We start from the raw sequence: 25,034 nt of genomic DNA on the forward strand, positions 1-25,034 counted from the left end.
TTGGCATGGGAAAAGAGGCTATCATGCTCTTCAGCTTTGCAGTATCACAAATCTAGAAGCAAAATTCAAATCTAATCTCCCTTATACCAAAGATGATGACCTTAACATTACATGTCCCATGCCAAATAACGTGTTCGATCAATCCACTTAGCCATGTCAGCCGAAGTTCGAAACAAGATCTGGTAGATGAGATGCCACATCCATTATATATAGTGATCAAAATCTTAAAAAAAAGAAGGAAATAGCTCATATGCATTATACATGATTAGAAAGCAAGTTACAACCCAGGTACAACTTTTCAAGGCTTAATACTATCTGTAACCTTTCCTAGATTCACCATATACCATTCATAAGGATGATTAGGTTATTTTATTTATTTGATCTAGAAATATTTTAGCTTTCTGGAAATAAATGGTAAATCCAGGTTGAATGCAATCCATCATCATATATCATGACAAGTGGAATAAAATATTGTGATTTATGGCGGGTCGCAACCACCTATTGTCGGCTTACTACACCAAAGGATCAATTGCAACCTATCCAAACCTAGTACACAGTAACGACAACACCTAACGGATCTGCTCAGGTAGCAAGCACAGAAATCCAGCACAAAGCTCCTACCTAAGGCAATCACAACTGTTTTATCGCTCCACTGACCAAAGACAATCTGTCCGACATCTTATTTTCTCAACACCCACACTCGGCTACATATTGCATTTTCATGCCCATGCTCCTAACTGATACTGCAATGACCATCAAACAAACACGCCTGTAATCGTTAATCTGATTCAAAGTTTTAAAGAATGCATCAAACAAACAAAAAAAGGCGTTGCACACTACTCATTACAAATTACAAGAAGATAACAATGCTGCAAAATAAAGAACACCAGCAAATCAAGAACTTTCCTCCTTGCTACTAATTCTTCATGAAAACAAGGAAAAACAAAAGAAAGAGTAAAAAAGAAGAGCAACCTCCAAAAGCCCATTTATGCGACGTGGCGTTGGTGTGCAGGAACTTTGGATGCACGCGTGCACGGTCGAAATCGGATAATTCCTCCAAACCTGTACAAGAAGAAACCAAAAAAGAACACAAGAATCGGTGCAAGAAAAAGGGAGGCAGCTGCTGCTTTCTTTCTATAGGAGGGAAAAGATCAAGAACCATGACAGGTTTGAGCGGGTCCAGAAGGGACTTCGTAGGACCCTGCTTTCCAGAAGCGGCGGCACTCGAGGGCGCGGTAATCCTGCTGTTCTTCCACCGCCGTGAGGGCCGACGGCGGTTCGGCTCCCCGGGACGATCCCCCGCCACGCTCCTCCGCTTCAAGAACCACCACCTCGTTGTCGTCGTCGGCAGCAGGACCGCTGGCGCGCATCGACGCCATGGGCAGGGAGACAGCACGGAATCGACGAAGGCCTCGATAGCCGGATCCGCAAGGCAATGGCGAGGGCGAGGGCGAATCGAGGGGTAGGTTTAGAGGTGCAAATGGATCGGGTCGGGTCGGATCCGGAGTGATCCGGATCCGATCCGATCCGATTTTTTGTCCGGATTTTAATTTTGGATTCAGATCCGATCCGACTGAAGATCGGATCGGATCGCGTCAGATTCGAGTCGGATCCGGATCGAATCCGGGTCCAAATCGAATTGGGTTTGGTCCGAATCGGAACTACTTTTTTTTGCGCTTTTGGGAAGAATTTGGACAAATCTAATTTGGTAATATCATAATTATAAGGTGCTGGGCGACCCATGACTTGAAAGAGTTGCAATTGACCTCCAGTCAGAACGGATGGCCCGTGACGTGCTAACTAAGTCGGTCTACAAGCCAAATTTCATACCACACTATTTTTTATCTATATGACTAATTGGACGGAACTTGGTGTCTCCCAGCTCCCCTCTCAGGAGGGCAAAAAAAATCCCAGACCTTCTTCCAAAATCCAATTCCATCGCAGAAACTGGCACATGACCCATATTCAGTTCAGCGTCCCCTCACTTTCTCCCTTCAAAAGTTACAGGAAACAAAAACCAAAAAATAGAAGAAAAAAAAAAAACCAGCAACCGAGACACCAAAGGTGTCAACAGTATAATAGATCGAGAGAGAATCCTGACGGGCCGAGGTTCCATTGGATTCTATGAACCTATGCATGTTGCTATCCTTCCTACTCCCTTGAGAGCTGTTCCTCTCTCTCTCTTCGGGTCCATTCGCATCCATTCGGTACACCCAGATCTGACCCAGAAAATGATTCGGATCCGACCCGGACCCACGAATCCTCAAATTCGGGTCGGGTCAGGTCTATGCGGATCGGATCGGGTCGGGTCACAGGTCAACTCGACCCATTTGCAGCCTTAGGTAGGTTTTCTTAGGGTTCGAGGGGTCTTGGGTGGAGGCGCTTGGGCGTGCTTGGGAACGGACGGAACGGGAGAGAGCGGTGGGAATTGCGTTGGCTAGAATTAATTAATACAGCCTAACGGAAACGGACTTGGAGCCCAAGTGAGAAAGAAATCATCTATTCTTCCTGCGGTTGGAGCGGCCAGTGATGGCTCGACAATCTCGAGTAATTGATTTGAAGTCTAATTTTTAATTTATACCCCGTCCGTTGAAGGAACCAGCCAATTGATTTTTTATTTTTTATTTTATTTTATTTTTTTTACACATTGGTGGCTCACACCCCACGAGTTTGAAGACGGCTAACAAAATCAGAAAACAAAATGCTACGCAAAGGCATAGGCACAACTCCGTAATCTATTCAGAAAAAATCTTACAAGTGATGAGTCGCGAAAGAAGCAACCAAATCTACAGCACTATTCGCCTTCCGATATACGTGTGTGGCCTAGTAAGAGTCAACCTCCCCTACTCTGCGAATATCGTGAAGCAGCAACCGATCCTCAACTAAGCACCCCTGTCTTCAGATCCACTCAATTACCATAGTCGAGTCCCCCTTAAGGAGGATGCGACCCGCATCTAGTACCTGCCTCGCATACGAGACACCCTCTTAGGCCGTCCGAAGCTCAGCGGTCATAACTGACGAGTTAAAAATCCGATTTTTGGGAAACAAAAATGTGCATCAATTTTGGATGTGTTTTAGAAAATTTATCTGAAATATTCTATGCATGCTACAGAAATTGAATCAGTAATAACAAGCCCTTGATATTTAACTATGTAACAAAAATTAACTAAAATTTCAAGAGACACGCTTCACTTTAAAATCAAGTGCAGAGACATGTATAATATGCCATTACTGTTTTTTTTTCTTTTTTTTGTCTACATTATAGAAGAAAATTTTGTATATTAAAAGATGTGAAATCGTAGGATGTGTAAATAGAACTAATACTATCCATATATGTGCGCAAGCATGTAACTAACTGGATAATATGAGGTTTCTGGTTTGACAGACCTCAAGTTTGGCTTAAAGTTTAGACTTGTTTGGTTTGCAAAAGAAAAAAATACTAAAATATTTTTTTTGGAAAAGCTAATGTTTAGATATATAATGCTTGAAAAAGTAATTTTTATATATTTAATTAACTATAGGGAAGCAACACATTTTTGAGTGACTTATATTTAGTTGAGTATCTATTTTTCTAAAAAAATTATGAAAAATACTTGTTATGCCTTTAACAAAGAAAAGAATTTTACCTCATTCTATCTAAAAGCTTAAAAATATTATTGGAAAAAAATTTACTCAAATTTCTAGCTGGTGAAAATTAAACTTTTCTATATTACATATAGATTTATTTTTTTAATAAAATATGGATATCTTATTTTTACAAAAAATCTATTTTTCCATTGCTCTTTTTTAAAATTTACAACAAAATATGAGATATTTTTTTATTTTTTTATTGACAAGACTTTTCTCCTAATCTTCCAGTGGACAATTCCGGGTGCAACTAACTTAGGATCCATACAAAATCCGTTCATCATTGAGTTTACTTCTGGATCCAGATAGAATTATTTCATGAATACAGCATGAAATCAAGAACTTATGACAAAATAAACAAATGAAGGCTTGATAATAAAAGATAAAATGGATAAGGTAGTTTCTATCTGGATCAATTTTTGTCTCTAACTAAGGTCAATATACATATCTTTACCTGCCAAAGAAAGGATTGAGTTATGGATAAACAACTTATTTGGAATGTAGATACACATCGATTAAGAATTCAAGCAATAGATGGACAAGAGAGATAAAATACCTGGATTGGAGAAAGGATATCCATGGTTTCGTTTTATTTTAAATTAGAGGTTTGGACGAGAGATAGTAGAGATTTTTTTAACTAGAATCCAATTTAAGAGACCCAGATATATGAGAGTATAACTATAGAAATAGAAAAAAAAAATGTACATCTAATCATATTTTTTTCAAATATTCGTGATAAATAGATAAAGGGTTTCTTAATCATCGACAAACCGAATCAAAAATGGCACAATCTTCTCATTTAATAATATAGATATTATATCTTATAAATTTTAAAAAAATAAAAAACAAATGATAATGGCTATAACTAAATTTACCTTCCGTATGGTGACTATTTGATTTAGTGGTTCATAAAGTTTAACGATGATCTGATTTATTTTTGCATTTATTTTCATAGTATCAATATCTGATTTGTACATTTATCTATTTAAAACAAATACTAATACTAATTTCAATATTGAGTTAACATCTTACCTGTAGATATCAAAAAAAATTGGATGAGGATATGGATATACTCATATCCGATCCACATATGATTCATTTCTAGCCCTACTTGATAGCTCCAATGCATCTTCAAGAATCTCACCAAAACTTGAACAAGAGCATAGTTGCATGTTGGATATTTTGAAACAATTCAAAATAGATTTAATGACGCAAAATTTAGAAAAAATCTAAAAAAATCATCAAAATTTTGCAATGAGCTTGGATAATAAAGAATTAGATATTAAAAAATAAAGTTTCTTAAATATTGATAACTTTATTTACACTAAAATAAGTATAAAGAAGCGGAAGTAAAAACTAATAGAAAAAAATTACTATCAGGAACAATATATGATATCATCAATCCAATAACACAAAAGTTTCTTAAATTAGTCAAGAGTAGTTCTTAAATAATTCATAAAATTTGTTTTTAATTCGAGAAAAGCTAACTAGGTTTGGATCAATTTAGTTTGCGGAGAATAATTCAGAAAATGATTCGAAGAGGAGGAAAATTGAGAATAATTTAAAAAATTTTCTGATAATTCAAAAAGAAGCTTTTTTTTTTTTTTGTGGGTGTGCTTGGGATGGGGGGGGGGGGGGGGGGGGGTGTTGGGGGCAACGAATCCATACAAAAAAGATGAATTTTTTCTCCTCATTGATATTAGGACCAAGTCCATGATAACAAAAATAATAGAGTGCACCATTCTAAATCAATGAAACAACAGAAACTTTTTGCTACTTATAATGTGATGGGGTTAGAATGCAAACACTCCGGGCGAAAAAAAAAAGAAAAAAAAAGAAATGCTTAGATAACAACTTAAAAGAGGATTAACAATTTTTGAGTACGTAACCCTCACACAGCTTCAGAGAGCCTATTTTACTCAGCCACTTGTAACAAGAGAAAAAGCTTGCAGTATAGTGGTAAGGTCCGGACTCACTAGGCCGCCCGAAGACCCATCCTGAACCAGAAACAAGGCAATATCCTGATAGAACACGACGGAGGGTCCTCCTCTACCACGAACTCCATCAAAGGCTAGGATAGCCTAGCCTCCGCTCCTATTTAAAACTCTCGAGCCTCTAATTCTTCCTCACCAAAAGATATTCGCAGCTGCCACCATTTTCTTCTATTTTCTCTACTTGGTTGCCGACGGCTTGGATTCACTACAGCCGTCGAAAGTCGCAGCCAGGCTTTGCTAGAATCCTAGATAAGGGCCTTAATCTCTTTCCCCCTTTTGTTTCATTGTTCACAAGCCTCGACGCCGACCTAAGTTTTCATCCGATAAATCTAAAGAAAAAGGGGCCTATTTATCCCCCGCTTTCTGAGCCAAAAAGGCCCTTTATTTTTTTCTTTTCTGGATTCCTTCACTATCGGCGCTTGTCGCCAGATATAGAGACTTGTCCCCTATGCCGCTCTGGACAGTCACAGGAGCCCCACTGCCGAGGATCATGAAGGAAGAGAGAAAGGGCCGAGACACGTCATTCAGTCGTTTCTTCTCGTTTTCCATTATTGGCCGCCCTATCGCTGTCACCCCTTATCGTTGATTTTTTGGTCGTTGATCACCTTTTTTTTTCTTCTCTTTTTCCTCTTTATTTTTCTTTATTATTTCTCTCTCTTCTCTCTCTTTCTCTGTCTAAGCACATCCAAAGATCCTAATTTAAAGCGATATCTCCCTTTTGCTTGGATCCAAGTTGACATAGTATGGAGGCCTTGAATCACCCTCGATACTCGACTGGCATGGTCGCTCGTTATCTCGACTCTTGCCGGATACATCTGAAATTTGGTCGCCATTGATCTTCATTAGGTCACCTAAACCATAACTTATTTTGATTAGTTTAGTTCATTCTGTTCATACCGACTCGGGCAGTCGGATACCGCTATCTAGCCGACCTTGTCCTCTCTCAACCCTAGTTCTGGTATGAACCCATACACCATGCAGTGCCCCCAAACATGGATTATTTTGCTCACTTTAACCCATTCTTAGTTCTCTTTGGTTTTGAAGTTGTTGATAATGAATTTTAATGGCTTTGAATAGGTGAAGCTAACCTGTCTAAATAAAGTGAAATTTTGAAGCGAAATAAATGTAAGTAAACTAACATTTCAAAGTGTATTTGTATAATTAGTTATTGAATTTGATGATGATCTTTTTTTTATATTTGATTAAATGCATCAAGCATACTATTATTATTGTCATAATTGTTATGTATTTTAATACTCTTATAAGATAAATTTTGAAAATTTGATCAGATAAATTATAAAATTTATTGTATATATATATATTCTTAGCACGACTATAATCTGACCCTACAAATAGGGATTAAAATAGTAGTATCTATTATCCAGTATTTTGTGCACCTTGTATCTACTACCTGACGCATGCTATTGGATCCTGATGTTCAATCAATTATCAGTTTATTATATATATATATAATTTAAGATTTGATTTATTGCCAATCACTATGATACTATTTAATTAGTTATATATTTAGCATTTCTATACCACACTTTGATATATCATGTTATGTATTAAGCTAGTGTAGCTTATTATTCTTTCTTTTTCTATTTTCAAATTCTGAATCATGAGTACTCAAAACTTAAAAAAATGCACTAAATCTTCTGAAGATATCAATAATTATTTAAATTTCTAGCATAATTTAGTTTAAATTGATTTAATTTAGTTTGGATACTTTACTTGATTTGAACAATAATAATTATTAGAATATTTTGACTTATGTTAATTTGGGATAATTAATTATGAGAATAATTTGATTAGATATTGATTAACTTGATTTTTGAGGATCAAAAAATTATTATCATTGCTATGAGATTATTATGATATGATCAGATACAGGACGTCTGTTACTGACTCGGGGCATGACAATAGCAAATAGGCTTCACCTACATTTTCAGGTTAGGAAACCTACTATTCTCCCAGAAGACCACCAGAAATCAAAAACATAATTCACACCACTACATTAGGTAACATGAGTGAAACTATGTTTTCTTAAAACAATTAAGAGCAGACCATACCAGTCAAACACCAACCAAAATTACAGCAAAATTATTCAATGCAACAACAAATGACAGCAATATTGACATGATACAGCAAATTAAAAAAAAAACTGCATAAATAAGATAGAAATACATTCATGTTATGCAATATAACACAAGGCACCAAAACTGACTGCTAATAAACTAGTGGACAATGCCCTTGCATAACAATCACATTTTCACTTGAGGTTCTTGTCAAACAGTGATGGCTCTGAAAGCAGTCTCACTCTATCAAAAATCTATCAGCTCCAACGAGCTTGTAAGCCGCAAACAGTATTACCTACACATCAACAAATGATTTTCCTTTGAATACAAGCATTATAGAAAATGAAGGGAGATATCAAGAAAACAAGAAACTCCACTTGAGGAACAAACAATAAGTACTGAGTTTCACTAAGGCTTCCAACACCAGCACAGCAACCAATCTATATTAATTCTCCAAGATACTTCTAAACCATGAAAAAAAATAATGATAAAACAACAGCAGCATAGATATGGAAGCACAACAACAGCATAGATATGGAAGCAAGAGACTAATAATGCTGCTAGTTACAAATTAGTTCCTGCAGTGTTTATTAGCTTTAAATGGAATTACCTTTACAGCTATAATTTCTAACCAAAATGTTTACTTCGTCAAAAACTCACCTAGCTTAATTTCTGATCAGAACTCTGACTACCATTAATGCTACAAAAACAGCCAACGAACATCGACAACTACCGGTGCTTAAAGGGTCATAATCCAAGTTGTGAAAGAAGTTTACGCCATCTGGGAGTCTCTTCCTCAAAAATGTAGGTCAAGTCAGAGACCAAGACTCCACTGCCACCAATCTGCAAATGGGAAAAGGGCAAAAGATAAATGTTCAGGAACTTCCAACACTTTGTAGGATAAGAGTACAAATTTCATCCTTAAATTGTATCCACATGCACTCTACCTAGACTGCAAAAGAATCTTCGTACTTCAATAAATTAGGTTAGGGCGGCCCAAGGCTATGTAGTTACAATCTAGTCAATGATGCAACAGGAAACTAAAAAAAAGCGTGGTCCTCAGCTTTGACATATGGAAGCACTAATCATTTCATAAAGGGGTTCAATAGAAGAACTTTTTGCATGCAAAATTTGTTTAAGAAAAAAATCCACATAGAAAGTGAATCAGATTTATAGATAAGAGAAGATATCTCACAGATCTCAGTTGCTGAACAGACTTATAAAGTGACTTTTGGGGCACACATACGACAATTGCATAGTAGTCCGCTACAACCTTGCCGTCCCGTTTACAATACACAGGACTTAGAGTAGGCCCCTGTGCAAAAGAACCAAAAAAAAATGTCAAGGCCCCTGTGCAAAAGAACCAAAAAAAATGTCAAGGCCCCTGTGCAAAAGAACAAAAAAAAAAATGTCAGAAGAACATGGAAATTACTAAAGAGCTAACCAGTTCTCAGACTATTTAAGGCTCCATAAGATCCCCAAAATCTGTAATTTTACTGAATAAATTGATATGCAACTAAACTAGGATAAACGCCATAACCTTTTAGGCTGATTTTTTCTAGATATAAGGAAAAAGATCATCAGCTCACTTGAAAATTATTAAATTGCGAACAATAAAAAAATTATAATAAGACAGTTAAGGTTAAAATATAAGCCTAGAGAAAACAACATACAATATCACGTACAGCTTTAGTTTAAAAAAAATGGTATCCTATGGAGTAATCAAACTTTCAAAAGATTTTTAGACCACTGACTTGCCATCTACTTTTCCCCTCATTTTCCTGAGGCAACTGATGCACGAAGTTCTCAAATTGATTATAGAATTAAAGTAGCAGAATTAAACAAATAAAGTTAATTCCAGCAGAAACTTCCAGATTTGTCTGTAAGTTTCAAGCCAAAATTCCAATTAATACTCAGCTAAATTTCATTGAACTAACAAAGGGCAGGGCTGCAAATGGATTGGGTCCTCTCATGAACAGACCAAAACTCTGACCCAACAAGATCCGATATGAAATCATTGGTCAGGTTAGGTCCAAAGGGCAACCCATTCATACAATGTTATTAGAACTGGATTGAACAACACTTTGGCCAAGGAACCACGTCACTAGGTCACCAGTTCAACTGCCAGATCAACCAGATGGAGTATGTTAAAAATTAAAATAACTCTAATATAATGAAAATAATAATAGACCATATGCAGGGAAATTATGTAAATTTAGGCAGTATCTATGGAACTAAAGAAAAATCTAATACCGCATAGGTATATGAAGTTGAGCTTCCTAGCACCATCTTCAGAACCAATCTCGTAACTTAAATTGGCAGTAGAACTATACATTAGCATATCCATGAGAACACAGAAAACATGAGCATGACGCACTTAAGGTTTCAAAAACATACAGACAAATTCAAAAATCCCTCAATCTTCATAAAAGGCAACAAAAGTCCTTGATAGATGTTCCTAGATCACCCATTTTCATCAAATCGTCACCACATTCGCAGCAAAGTAACTCTAAAACCTAAATCATGCCCAGAAACCATCATTAAAAGTTGATGAATAAAGGTGGAAAGAATGTGGTAAGGCTAGAGGAAAAGCAGGAAGAGAATGCAATTGAAGGTGGAGGAAAGGAGCGGCTGAGGGTAGAGGCAAGGATGGGAATGGGGCTGCTGGGAAGGGAAGGGAGGGGGGGAGAGATGGGAGAGGCTACCATTGAAGGTGGATCATGGGGACAGGTTGCATCTGAGGTGCCACCAGCTTCCTTTTTTCTTTCCCCTTTTTCTTTTGGTGGTGGTTTGGGGAGGCGGGGGATGGACTTGAAGGAGCAAGAAGATGCAAAGGAGGTTTGGTCATTAGTCTTCAGAGCAGAAGAGCAAAAGGCTGATAAACAAAGCTAGAAAGAAAGCCAGAGAGGAAGACGAGGGGATTAGGGAGAATTGGGTTAGTTTTAGGGTTTTCCTTTATCTTTTTATGAACTTAATTTCACAAAATATCCTTATATTTAAAGCTTTGCTGGGTTTAAAGTTTAATGGCAAACAGGCCTACTGAATATGATTTTAAAAAACTGGTCAGTTCTTTTTAAGGACCGGTAAGAGTGCTAGTTCAGCTAAAAAACCCAATGGGTCGGGGTTGGTATTGCCAGGTTGATAGCAAATGCAGTCTTTCAAAGTAACCAGACCAACCAGCAGTTTGGTTCATTAGTTTTTCGATCCAACCGGCATGTCTGGTTTGATTTTGTTAACTGTGCACTTATATCCAAGTTTGGCATAGATTTTGGCCCAACCCAAACTTGAACAAGATATGGACCGGTGCTAGTTTGTGGTTTTACAAGAGGTTTCATCCTCCTATTGAAGGAATCAGGCATTTAGCAGGCTGCTGGCATTGATAACGGCAGCCATAGTTTGTTTTTTAAAATTTAGCTTTATGGATTTAATTGAGCTCATGATAAAGAATCATAAGCAGTTTGAATATGGATGAATGAAGAGGTTAGCAGCATTTTATGGATTCTAAGAAAGTTGAAGGTCTTTAACTTGTAAAACTGTGAATAGAGAGAAGGAAAAAAATTAACGAATGACACAAGAAATCTTAAAAACAAATATACAAATTACTTAGGAGTGTCACACTGCCACAAGCCTCAGCATTGTGCCTAAATTTGAAAGTGTTTCCTCATTAACAAGAAGAGATTTCATTAACTTCAGTCTTGTGGATTCCCCCTTTTATAAGCTTGTGGATCTGGTTGGGATAAAAAGGAGTCTTTGTACTCCTACAAATGAAATGAAAGTATGATTAATATCAAATAAGGCAATAGAATGCTCCAAAAATTTATCTAGTTTAGCTGCCCATGATTTCCTAGTTTGGTGTCCTATAAGGACTGTTAACATGAAAACAGAAAACTGATGTAAAGAGGCTACAAGGCCAAAAGAAGGAAGACCATGTCTACAGCTCTTCTCAAGCAAGACACAGAAAAAAAAAAAAGGATCAAATGACCACCTGCCTTTTTTTTGTTGAGTTAAACCCTTAAAATCAACTTAATATACTTAACTGGATTGCCTCTTGGCAAGCTCCGCTGAACCTGTATCCGAAGATGTACCGTCCAACGACCAGATCGGCACAGTATGGGTTTGTACCATGGTATGTTGAACCGGCCCGTACCGGTCGGTCCGGTAGCTTACCGGTACGATTCCGCTGTAGAAACAAATTCGCGCCGGAGCCGAAAAACAAAAAGAGAAATAGCGAGCGGGGGAGGGAGGGAGAAGCAGCCGCAGGGGGGGGGGGGAGGGGGGGGAGGGGGGGCGGGGTGTAGGGGGCGGCGAAGGCCGCGGGGGCACGGCGGAGGTCAAGGTCGTGGCCACATCCCTTGTTTCGAACCTGCGGCCTCTGCTGCGCCCCCGCGGCCCTTTGCGGGGGTCCGCGCAGCCTCTCCTTCTCCCTCCCTCCCCTGCTCGCTGTTTCTTTTCTCCTTCTCCGGCTTCGGATCCGGCTGGGCTCTCCCGGTACGGGCTCGGTACCAAAACGGCACCGAACACGCTGAACCGGTCCGGTTGCCGACCGGTACGGCTTTCGGTACCGGTTCAGCATAGCTTGGTTTGTACCACGCCATTCCAAGGCTCATCAACACAGGGATGGCCAAAGAAGAAGTGGGAGACGAAGAAGGAGAGAGAGAGAAAGATAGAGAGAGTTGGAGAGGGAGGGAGAGGGAGCAAGGGAGGGAAAGAGGGAGAGGGAGCAAGAGAGAGGGGGAGAGAAGGAGAGGGCTTGAAAGCCCTCAACGTCGGGGGTAGAGGGCTCGAACGGGAGAAAGGGCTCGAAATCCTAACCCTAAACCCACATGCGAGAGAGGGAGAGCGTACCGGTGATGCCGATGAGGGTTGCGTGCTCAAGGGGAGGCGAGGCTGCGAAAAAATGCGAAGGGCGAGGGTCGCCAAATCTATGGGAGGAGAATCGAATAAATATGTCGAACCATGCCGGTAGCCCACCAGTTTGGTTTGGTACACTGCAAACCAGCTGATTTGGCACGGTTTGGCAGACCTTGCCTCTTGGTTTGCCTAATAGCACTCCTAGCCAAGTAAGAGTTACTAACACAGGAAACTAATAAATATTAGGGGAAATGGTTCCTCTGTCACTTCTTTCTTCGCCCTTTCTCATTTTCTTGTTTCTTCTTTCATATATCTTCAAGTTGTCCTTTACTTCACAATCAAGTTAGTATAACCTTCATCTATAAGGAACAAAGTTTGATTTATTTTCTACACTTGCTGCTACATTCTCTTTGCATGCCAGTACAGTATTTATATTGTAATAATTAAGTACTTACCCAAGTTTTCATAGTCTTATTTAATCATAGATCTAAAACTTCTTAATTTATTAATCTCAAAAAGATAGATAATTTAAAGTACAAACAATTTTGCCCTGTTTGCATTTCCATTACAACATAAATTAGGGTAGTCAATTATAATTACTAAGTCCAAAAAAGGGAACCATTTACCTTGAAAGATGTTAGCAGTCAGTTACAGAGTTAGGATTGTCATGGAATCCATGAAGAAACCAAACTGCTTTAGGAGACCATCTAGAATGTCTCTAGAACTCCCTCAACTCTAACTAAAAGTCTAAAATAAGGCATTACAACACTTTCTGACTGAAAGAAATCAGACTCCAAACAGCTCTAAATTCTAATATTCGCTGGCCACTAGATCCTCTCCTTTAGATATTTATTTGGTAGTCCAACTAAGACTCCAACAGCCAACAACCAACCAGATCAGCAGATTTCTTGTGACAGTTGGCTCCTTCTTTGACCCAGAAATAGAAGGAAGGCCTGCATTAAGCGGACAGTCGATTCAAAAGACATGACATGAATCCAATGCACCATTAAATCCATTCCTGAAAGAGTGAAGAAATTTCTAAAGGAGTCCTAATATGAATTTTATGGGAGTGGCTTGACTCAAAAGACCACACCCTTAACTATGTGCATTGGAAGGGTTTGACCTGAACCAATTTCACTGAAAACCCCACTAAAAAGATAAGATTTTTTTCTGCTCCAAATTTAACCTGGAGGCCTGAAGGTTACAAAATAAGACCTTCTCACCTTTGATGTCTTCTGCCTATAAGGTGGATGTCTTTCAATGCAATCTCTAATCACTTGGCGTTTTTTCGAGGAATATGCCTTGTCCGTCATTCAGAAACAGAGAACCGTATGTACCAACCAGGCTGCATAATCCAGCAGGGGAACTTAATATATATCTATCATGTATCATCCTGACATTAAATAACAAAGTGCTGCATACATATTAGTGACCAAAAAAAGATAAAACATGGTCAATCAAGTGGTGAATGTCTATCTGTATCAACAAGGAAAAGCTTACTATGACAGTGACCACCTAGCTAGAATGAACAGCAAAGATTTCATAGTAAAAAAGAAACAAATGTCCAACAAGTTATAAAAAACAATTCCTATATTCTATTATCAATCATTACCTGCAAGCCAGATAATGATGTCTGGCTAAGAATTCTCTCTGCCACTTCTTTTGCACTGTTTCCCCTCATGTTTGCAACGACCTTGCATGTTAAAACAGAATTAGGGACAAATTCTCAGAAAAAGAAACAACATTACAATGACCATTAGATGTAACAAACAATAACAAATTCTTTACATACCGTAACTTGCCCAGTTGCCCTCAGATGTGCCTCTAGTCCTCCCGAGTGTTTAAGGATCTCTTGCTAGCAACAAATACAGCCTGCACAACATCCAATCGCTCACATGATATATAAACCTTTCCCGCTTTAAAATTATTTTAAAATTCAAAAACTCATCTTTTCTCCTCTTAAGCCAGTGGTTTAGTAATATAGATCTTGTATAACAATGAAGACAGTTTAGCAGAGATATAAGCCAGAACTTACTTGGCTTGCTAAAACAACCCCGCCTTCAATTTCTTTCAGATCATTTTCACGCAAGGTCATTCCACTACTCACAAGATCAATAATAGCATCAGCTATGCCCATCTGAAACACCAAGAAACATCAGGAAATGTTACATTTCATCTATCATTCTGCAAGGGATATGTCATGCCAACATTCAACAAGATATACAGATTTTAACGTAAAAATAGAAGGCTCGGTTAAACCACTTCAACGACTACACCTAACAACATATATCTTGCACAAAGTCAACTTATTAATACAAACATTTTATGGAACCCTAGATTGGTGCATGTTTTGGCAGTGCAGTGTTAGGACACTTTATATAATATATACCAGTGGTGATTGACATGGAATAGGCAAGTATATGGTTCTCAAGACAGATTTAGAAAATGTCAGATTTGCAGGTTCGATTGCACAGAATCAAGGTTTTAAATACTTGGCCCACCACTCAGGCCCATGGGACACTCAACTGTACAACCAGTGTATAAAACCATGGGACAAAGACTGAGTCCAGGCTGGAATGGATAAGACGAGTACAAGTCTCGAGCAGGCAGCATTATTTGAAAGCTCAATTCCCTTAATGCCCTCAAAGTTATTCACTAATAACATAAATTCAAAATATAGCTGATAAGTTTTGTACGAAATGTAAGGAATACAAGTATAAACTTTATATTATATAGTGAGTAAGCTATCAGGTACAGATCAGGTTTAGTTTCAAGCAAGGTAGGGTCTATCCAAGAAAAGCTGAATCGAGCCGAACCGGCCGGTTCCGCCCAAACCGAGACGACCCAGTCGGATGTTCGATAATAGAAAACAGTTCGGGCCCCTAGGGGCCGGAACCTGATTGGCTCTAGCCGGAATTGGCCGGAACAGGCCAGAATCGGATGGAACCAGACGGTTCCATCCAGTTCGACTCAGTTCGAACCGGTATCGACTCGTACCGGACGCCGACCAATACCGATGCGTACCCGATGCCGACCGGTACGGGTCTCGGTACCGGTTCGGCGAACCTTGGGTCTATCAAAACAAAAATCCATATCCTAATATAATTCAATCAAGTCAGATTGGGTAAATTTTCAGTAGAACTAGACCTGAAAAATTACATGGATCTATCTTTGGAACCATGACCGATCCAAAGGCATATGGGTCTAGATCAAGTCCAAGTAATGTCCAAGTCAGGTACATGCCTACAGGTTTTAGTAACAACCTTAAAACCACCTAGCACCTTGCCAACCTTAGCTCTAGAAAGAGCATTTGATGTAAACATGGAAAATGGTGAATAAATGATTCTAAATTTTAAAGCACATTCATTTTATAAAAAGAATAATTACTATCTGATAAACAACTAAAAGTAAATTTCTAATTAACATTCAAACTCAGAAATATGAGTCAATTAAGCATCTCTATTAAGGTTCAAAACCAAGTAACTGATAGGCCGCTTTGAACAGTCTAGCATGTCATCTCTAGAAGCCAAAAGGCATCATATTGAAGCTATGCTGCCATCCTTTACAATATATCTAGTAACTATTTGAGTCCAAGGGGGCACGATTGAAGGAGATGCTATTTAGACAACAGACTGGTTCCACCAAATATAAATTAAAGGCCTAATAAAGCTGAGATTTTATTACAGATTAAAATGAGCAACCTGGTATTTACACTCAACAGAACTTTTAGAAATGTCACAAAAAGAAAAATAACAAGAACTAAAACAAAATAGCAAACGTTTTAGTACAAAGTGCAGAAAAAGAAGAGAATAGTATTGATAAGCTATAATATAATTATCTAGCTTTTCAAAGAAGAAAAACAAAATTTAGATAGTACTTAGAATAAGTTGCACGACTTCAAGAAAAGTCTCACCGCAGGGGCAGCCTCAAGCGCTCCATCAGCAGTTGAGAAACTGACATACTCTAGACCTTTCTCTTTCAAAAATTTCGGGCCCAGCTATGCAGAAAGAATCAAAATATAAGCATTAGTGTTTAAGAAAAAAAGAAAAGTTTTAAGTAAAAAGAAATGTGAGAAGTTAGCATACATATGAAAATCCAGTCACGATACGTAAAGGTCTTTCCGTTGTCCATTGAGGCATTTGTGCTAATTCATGCAGGGAATTTATATTTTCAAAAATTCCATACTTGGGAATCTGATTAGTCACAGACCGTTATTAGAATTGCAAAATAACGTTGAACATAGAGGGTTATAAGCCAAAAGTGCTCCTGTGAAAAGTATGCACTAGGCTGACAAGATATATACATACTGCAAGTGATAAACGACAGGCTCCATACTCAAGTGTGTCATGAACTACAATCAAATCCTCATTTCCCTGCCCAAAAGATATAAATATTGCTGTAACTCTGTAAGTATATGCTTCCACATAAACAAGTTGGTACCAACATAAACACATCACCAGTATCAAACTCATCAAGACAACGAACAGCAATATCAACACTAACAGACACCAAGATCTCAAAGCACAACATCAAACAGCCCATGAAAACTGCTAAAAAAAAAAAAGATGTGAAATACTTTCAAATGCGTGAAACCAGACTGCTACCCTATAAGAGTATATGGTAAAAACCTCCTACCATAATTTAATATGTTAAATCAATTTCATGGTCTTACTGCATTGTCTTACCCACATTCTGTTTAATGTGTGCAATTAAAGAGAATATAAAATGAGTTGTTTGTTTTCGGTCAAGCTGGACAGGGTTAGAAGATACATATCTAAAAGCCTGTGAGGAAGCTTATCCACCATAATGCAAGAGGTTTCAATCAAATTGCATTCAGAATCTTTATGGGAGGTAAACTTAGTAACTTTGTTGATCAAGTTAAACACTGACTATTTTGACTGTCATGGGACTCCTAGGAAAATAATCCTACCAATTTTGTTGCTCTAAAGAACAAGCTTCTTTGCTTTTCATGTTTCATAGTAGACTCAGCCTTTATGAAAAAGTTTGGCATCAATCACAGCTATGATGATCTGGAAAAGTAAAAGCAATTTTATCCAGACAGATTGACAGCAAAACAAGAAATATTTGAGGATTGTATTGTCAGGAGAAAATGTGGTCAAGGACAACTACAAAATAGAAGAACTGTGGATTATGGTGCTAGTTCATTCCAATGAGCAACCATGTATTGCAAGGCCAGTAATTCCAAATTGCCAGGCATTTAATGCTAAGAAAATTTGAAAAAATTGAAAATTTGATCGGATAACAACATCATACATAGATAGGATTAGCTCTTCTCCATGGACAACTTTGTGAAGATATAAACACTGATAATCACAAGACTAGAGAAACAAGATGACCAGCTTTCCCTTTTATGTTAAATATGGCTCAAATCATTAAGTTGGCAACCAAGTTAAAGGACTATTTGATTGAATGGAGAAAAGGCTGCTTTTTTTGAGGCATCTACATCAATGAAAACATCTACAGCCAAATTGACGAGAGGATAAGATGCAAACAGCTCAATTTGAAGCATTCAGATTGCACATATAGTGTGACTACTACAATTCTATGACCATTTATGCTTGCAATAAATAGAGGATAGGAGGGTTGAAAGGACAACAGAGGTCTGAACCATAGCTAGATAATAGTTATTGATGAATCTGATCTCTGTTATTCAAGAACCAATATGCATTGATACGCTCAAATCAGAGTGGACACCTGTGTGCATCTGCATAAACAAATATTGAATTTCAAGGACCGATTGAAGCACAGAAATCATACAACTGCACTAATTTTCTCCAGCTTGGCAGAACTAATCAGGTGTAAGATCACTCGCATAAATGGTATATTGAGTTGAGACCATTAAATGCATCACTGTTAGCATGTCAATTAGTTTCACAAGTCACTAATTCTAATCCAGTTAATAGTTAGAACAGAACTGACTTTAGTAGTTTATTTTCTGTATTTAAAGGATTTTATTGGTTGTTTCAGTCAAACAGGACCAGATTTGAATTTTGCAAAATTAAGCTGGACAGGAAAAAATCTACCATTTCCTAGATTGCTACATAAAGAGGCCGTTTAGCAATGATTTCAAGTAGACATATCACAGTAATCTCATTGGACATCCAAAACCAAGATAAACCAAACTTCGGTATATCTCAGTGAAAATGGATGCCATTAGTTTTTCTGAACGACTGAAATTATAGAATATTTCAGGAAATAAACAACCAGAAAGATACAGAAAGGCAAGCAAGTTGGGCAGCTTAAAAGGGAATAAGCTAAAGTAACATATAGACGCATATACATGGAGAATGCTTCTACATGCAAGTTTATGGACAGGAGTGCATGAGTTACACCAAATTCTAGATTGTTTTAGACTCAACCAATTTCCAAAGGATTTGCATATGAGTTTAGACAAAACAGACAATTTCTAAATGAACCTAATCACTTCAACTAAACCAGACAAAAAAAGGTTCAACAGACAATTAAACTCAAGCAATAGACATACACTTAACCTAACTACTTATGTGGATGACTCAAGCCAAGACCTAAAGCCGATTATGGTATGATATGGATCAAGTAGAAACAAAGTTCGCCGTCTCGGTACCGTATCGGTGCCACACTAGCATAGTGTCGGTATGGTATGATACAAGATTTTTTTAACATGCCGAGTGTCGGTACACTACCCGTACTGGCACCAAACCTGTACAGTACGGTAGGCTCGGTACCGTACGGTTCAGTACGGTATAGCATACCATGGATAGAAATTTGACCCACAGAACCCACTCCTACTGCTAGTTATAGCAAGCCACACCCTGCATAATATTCCGTTATTTCCTATAAAAGGTTCAAGGTTTTAGGTTGTTGTTTTTCTTCTTTTAAATCCCAGTTTATTTTTCTGAAGTTTCCTTGTTTCTTGACATTGTTATTAGTTGCTACATATTACAAAAACCTCGTGTTACTTTTTCAAAAGTATCCTCCTTATAATGTTCAGTCAGACGACCATTATGGTCATGGATGGATTTTTTATGCTTGATATTCAAATTCCTATGCAGTCTTCAAGGATTATGTTTTCTTCTTTCTCATTAACAAGTTTACAGTAATTGACATTGTCGATCCGGCAGCAACCTTGGCAGAAGTGCAAATTGCCATCATTGAGAAGTAATGAAGAATGCCAGAAAATGGTGGGCCAGTGGCTCAAAGACAAGTTGAAGATCCAGAAAACATATTTGGTATTACATGATATGCTAGATGCTTACCTGTCCATATTCGCTGACGGTGTCAAAACCCACAATACCAATGTCTAAATCCCCTGACTGTAATTTGCGTACAATATCTTTGGGACGCTGAAACCACACCTCCAAGTTTGATAGCTGCTATGAGCATTTATAAATGTTATACACTGTGCCAGATGAAGGAAAAAAAAGATCCTGAGATTGGGCAATAAATTTAACAGTGTACCTAGAAACATGAACATGTGCAAAGAATTGGTTGGCAGCAATATCCATAAAAAAATGGCCAACTGCTTCTAAGAAAATAAGATACGCTCATTGATGCATAGTACTAATGCTAGAAGGGGGGCTAAAATTGGTGTCGCTATGATCTCAAGCTTAGGGTCATGAGTCATGACTGATCACTGACACTGCTGCAATGGGAGTGCATCCATTGTTATACATATTTTTCGCAAGCAACAAAATGTGAGGGCTGATATAAGACAAAACCTAATCACGTGACAGACCAACACATGCCTCAATATCTTGAACTGCATATGACATGCACTGTTATTAGAGACAACAAAAGCCGAATCTTCTGCAATGTCAAAGGGCAATTGTGCCACATCAAATAAATAAAAAAAGGACCCTCAAACATGACAGCTTGAATAAATGGTCCTTGTGTATCCTAACTTCCTAAGTAAAACATGGAAGTAAAGCCGCATAAAATAAATACTGTTCAAAGTAAAGCCCGATAAAGCCAAATTATGGATTATGGAAGAGCTCCCTTCTTACTGCTTGATTGTTGGTCATCCGAAAGTCATCTTCTAGCTGCTTTAGCTTATTCAGGAGACAAACTAGCTGACACTTATAACAATATGGTATTCGAGAAGGAACCTAACAGAAGAATGAACCAGTAAAGGAACAAGGTTACATAATCTTACTTCCTCTACTTTCCTATCAAGATTCTGCAGGGCAAAATTCTAAGTAAATAGCATACAGCTGCAAGACATTGTTGGACCATCTTTTCCTCCAAAAAACCAAAAGGGAAGCCATTCTTTTCCTTGATTCTAAGGCCTTCTCTCCACTTGATCACACAATTAGTATTAAAGAATAATCTCAAAAATAAGGTTATAATAATATACATTCTTCTGCAGCTACTTTTGCCCCATTTATATTAGCTATTCGACAATACTTCTAGATGGATGTAAAAGTAGGTTGCCTTCATGGAGAACTGCATAATGACATGCACAATACAACTTTAAGGAAGACAATCATAATATGGATTACAAAAAGCTTCTTGACATGCTGTCAATAATATTTAATTTTTCATATTACAATTAATAAGATAAGATTTGAAGTTAACAAATCACTTTTTTCTACTTATATTAAGACTATTTAATCAGACTAATACTTGAATATATGCACCTGTTGGCCAATTTCAAGAATGATAAGAGACATGTTACCTCAGACTCACATCATCTTTGCTATCCAACTGAACTTAGATTTTCAAGACTTTAGTATGAATTACTTTGTCACCAAACACATTATTCTTTTGTCCACCCATACTCCCTCAAACCTCTTTTCCCGCGCATAACATATCTTTACTCAAGCCTCCAAGATCGACCCAGCATTAGATGGGTTGGGTTCAGATCCAAGTTCTTAATTGAATCCTAAAAGAGCAGATGCAAGGATGCCTTCTAATGGATCTAGCCAGACCAGCTAATTTGAGAAGCACTTCATCAAAGCAAAATTAAGATTTAGTCTAGAATAGTTCCAATTTCACAGGCCACATATGCCCTTAAACCAAGTATGAACTGTCCTTGGCCCCTTGGTCCAACTCAAAACTACCTTGAAACCCAAACCATGTAATATTATATATATAGAATGTATGTACGCATATGCATATGTATATGTAATTATGTATATATAAAGTAATATCTTCAAAATAATAAATATAATTGAACATATTCAAAATAGAACCGCCTTCTTGCTGACCTTTCCTCCCAATTTATCTCCTCCTCCTTTCCCCTCCTCCATGCATATGCATATGTATATGTAATTATGTATATATAAAGGAATATCTTCAAAATAATAAATATAATTGAACATATGCAAAATAGAACCACCTTCTTGCTCACCTTTCCTCCCCATTCATCTCCTCCTCCTTTTCCCTCCTGTTTGCTCCCTTTCCCTGCCCCTTTCTCCTCATTCCATGTCCTCCCCTCTCCACCAACTCTCTCCTCTTGAACCACCGATACTATTGACCACAAGCACCACTCTCCCATTGCATGGCTGGTTATACTGCTGCCAAAACCTCCTTTGTCGGTTGCGATGTCCCACCCCCCAATCCTGTTCATTGAAATTACCAAGCCTTCAAGAATAGATACAAGCTAGGCTTAGGCCTAGGCTGAATCCTCCAGTTCAGGCTTAGGTCAAGTTTAGTCATGCCTTCAGAAATTCAGGCCAGTCCCAAGCCAGGAAAGGCCTTGACCTATTACCGACACTATCTAGGATATGCTTGACCACCTTCTGCCTGTCTAGTTTGTAGGCCTGTTACATAGTGTACAAACCTCCACAACTGAACAAACTCATACTTTAAGCTGACACTCCAAGATATCTAAATCTAAGACACTAACTACACCACTTCAGAAACTAAATTGCTTTCAGGATCATGTGTTGGATGATGCAACAAATTTCAAGAAAATATAAGGAAAATAGATATTCTAAAGTTATTGGTGGAAACCACCCAAGAACCTCCAGAATAAGATTAGGAGTATCGGGCAATTCAGAAGCACATTAAAAAACTAATGCAGATCCAACACATGATGAAGTTCTTTTTACTATTATTTCCATATTTTTGTTTTCATAGGTTTCTTGTAACTAAAAGGTTACCAAGAGCAATTTGACTCAGCGCAAAACAGGATTAGCCTAAAGTTACGGCAATAACAATGCTTCATTAGGGTTCTGACTTCTGAGAAAATCTTTGGATGGCAATTCTTTAGAAAAAAATGTGCGCAATATGTAAGAAACGATCATGATTGCCAAGGATGCTTCTTCAATCAAAAAATACAAGATCTAGCGGCTCAAGGTAGCCAGACTATCATATATCATAAGTTCAAACAAAAGCAGCATCAAAAAATATAAATATCCCATTAATTAGCAAACTCAACAATAAGCAAATTCCTTTGCCAAGCCATTTGAACACCTCCTGCAATCCGAATAAATGCCTCCATTATCGCATGTCTATGAGTTCGATGAACTTGAAAGTTATAACAAAATCAAGAAAAAGAAGATTTAATGTTCGAAATAGCGAACCACCTGTGGAATGTCTGCAACATACTGCCGCGGATTCACCTGCCTGACCGAAAGCTGGCAATTCTGGCAACATCATCGCCAAAGAGAAAAAAACGCGGTGAGGAAAACCGAGAGAGAGAGAGAGAGGGGGGGGGGAGGAGAGAGATCGGACAATGGAAGCGAAGGAGAAAAAGCAAACCTTGAGGAGACTTAGGGTTTCATCAGCCATTCGGCCCTTGCTGGGGAGGCCGAAGCGGACCACGGTGCGCTCCGGCTGGAGCGCCTCCGGGTCGCCGCCGGAGGAGGAGGCAGCGGCGCGGCACGCGTGCGAAGAGAGGAAGGGCCTGGAGAAGGGCCGAGAAGGGAAGGGAGAGGAAGGCCAGACTTGGAAGAAGACACCGAGCTCGAAGGAGGCCGCCATCTTCTTCTTTTACCCCCTCACTTTCTTGATTCCGACATCTTTTTCCCAGGAAACGTAAAAGGCCCTTGGAAAAAAAAGATGAGACCTCGGTTCGCCACACATGCGTCTAGGGGCGGCGCTCGCTCGGTGGACCCCCATTAGGTATCAACGGCGAATATCTAAAAAACGTTCAAAATTATTCTCGTCTAACCTTCGACTCATTTGATTTGAAGTATTTTTTTTAAAAAAATATATTTTTTATAAAATAGAGTTTTTAAAAAATATTTCGCAAGTACTTTTGACATATTTGGTTGGATACGAAAAAGTGACAGATTTTCAGAGTGCTTATATTTGGTTGACCATTCATTTTTTTTAAAAAAGTTATGTATAATTTCTATTATGCTCTTAGTAAAAATTAGATCTTTAATGCATCTTTAATGCTGAAGAACTTTTTTAAGAAAAAATAAAAATAAAAAAAAGTAGCTTTTCCATTTTTCTCATGGAAAAAACTTTTCCTATGGAATCATATTTTTATGGGAATACAACTTTTTTGTCTCTCTTTTTTAAGAACTCCAACCAAACAAGAGGCATCTCATTATTTTTCCTCTTTCTTTTTCCACGAGCCAAATGAGCCCTGGATTCTATGACACCCTCTAATAAATAAACTCAAAAGAATTAAATGTAGGAGTGACATTGGGCTGAATCGGATCAAGTTTGAGTCAGCTGTCAAGTACAAAATCTCTTGGAGGCAGATCCAAGAGATAAATAACTAAATCAGCTAACTAATTTATTTTAATATCTACTAATTTCTAATTAAGATGCCAATTATATATCTTTAAAATAAAAATAAGATGGGACTAATAAAAAAACAATCTAGATGTTTGGATGATGGCAGAGAAAAAAAAAAAGAAAGGCAAAACTAAATAAATTTTGATGGACTCTCTATTCCATATTTTCAAATTTTCTCGATGTCGGTTGATATAAAAATATTGAATATCAATCCTAATGATTTGACTTTGAATCTCACCCCTATCTAATTTTAGACCAAGTTCTTCACCTCAATTCTCGAAAATTAATTAATCAATTAAAATAGTGAACTAAACTATGTTGGTCAAGTCTCGATTACTAAAATATTCACTTAAACCTATTTATTTAGGCAAGTTCGAGCAAAAGGGTGAGGTTGGATCGGGTTGAGAATTTATAAAGAGTCTATGATTCATTTTACACATATTTGACAGAGCTTGCTTTTGAAAGTTATGCATCAAAATGCAACTAGGTACTTTTTAAGCGCTAACATAATCTATAAATATTCCATGATAAGATACACCAAGGATTTTTATTTCAAATTATTATCCTAATTTGATTCTATTAATTAGGTTTAATCTTTCTTTCTTTCAATTGCACAAAACAAGTCTTGGTCCAACATAATAGCACAACCTACTGGTTGGATTCAGTCAATTTGGAGTCTAATCCAACAGTAATCCCAACCTAAGATAAGCCTAACTTTTTCACACAAGCTATACAACCTATCGGATTTCCATATTTACAGTGCGACTCACATGGTTTGTTGTTATCCTTT

General features: G+C 37.8%; 2 protein-coding genes across 24 annotated transcripts in view; both read right to left on the bottom strand.

Moving 5' to 3' along the window:
* The window catches only part of LOC103722186 (protein MICRORCHIDIA 2-like), a 40,893-nt gene extending 39,432 nt beyond the window's left edge, over positions 1-1,461 (bottom strand). Inside the window, exons 1-2 of one of the 2 annotated variants that reach the window (XR_015976333.1) lie at positions 1,160-1,461; positions 973-1,062 (exon numbers count right to left, since the gene is read on the bottom strand). Coding sequence is in view for 1 of the 2 variants with exons in the window: in XM_008812654.5 (XP_008810876.3) it covers positions 973-1,062; positions 1,160-1,379 (310 nt within the window). In the remaining variant the exon portion in view is untranslated. The remainder of the gene's footprint in view (positions 1-972; positions 1,063-1,159) is intronic. The other variant, XM_008812654.5, reaches the window with a different exon arrangement.
* A 6,187-nt stretch (positions 1,462-7,648) lies between these two features.
* Positions 7,649-23,612, bottom strand: LOC103722185 (ATP phosphoribosyltransferase, chloroplastic-like). Of its 22 annotated transcripts, XM_089929650.1 has the most exons (14): positions 23,255-23,532; positions 23,080-23,139; positions 22,932-22,969; positions 19,807-19,920; positions 16,858-16,923; positions 16,636-16,743; positions 16,464-16,547; positions 14,586-14,687; positions 14,343-14,422; positions 14,163-14,243; positions 13,774-13,895; positions 8,895-9,014; positions 8,360-8,542; positions 7,649-7,994 (listed from the first exon to the last, which is right to left on the bottom strand). In XM_089929650.1, exons 3-9 carry the CDS (start codon positions 22,956-22,958, stop codon positions 14,375-14,377), a joined length of 549 nt encoding a protein of 182 aa, XP_089785776.1. In that variant the 5' UTR covers positions 22,959-22,969; positions 23,080-23,139; positions 23,255-23,532; the 3' UTR covers positions 7,649-7,994; positions 8,360-8,542; positions 8,895-9,014; positions 13,774-13,895; positions 14,163-14,243; positions 14,343-14,374. The 22 variants fall into 22 exon arrangements, with proteins under 22 accessions (XP_089785776.1, XP_088574493.2, XP_088574494.2 ...); XM_088718367.2 differs by lacking the exon at positions 22,932-22,969 and having other exon boundaries at positions 23,255-23,612; XM_088718368.2 differs by lacking the exon at positions 22,932-22,969 and having other exon boundaries at positions 8,895-11,457; positions 23,255-23,612.
* Between the last annotated feature and the right edge of the window lie 1,422 nt (positions 23,613-25,034).

Source organism: Phoenix dactylifera, chromosome 3 (assembly GCF_051530095.1).
Source record: "Phoenix dactylifera cultivar Ajwa chromosome 3, Ajwa_hap1_PhDact_Kaust_v1.1, whole genome shotgun sequence".
NCBI classification, from domain to species: domain Eukaryota; kingdom Viridiplantae; phylum Streptophyta; class Magnoliopsida; order Arecales; family Arecaceae; genus Phoenix; species Phoenix dactylifera.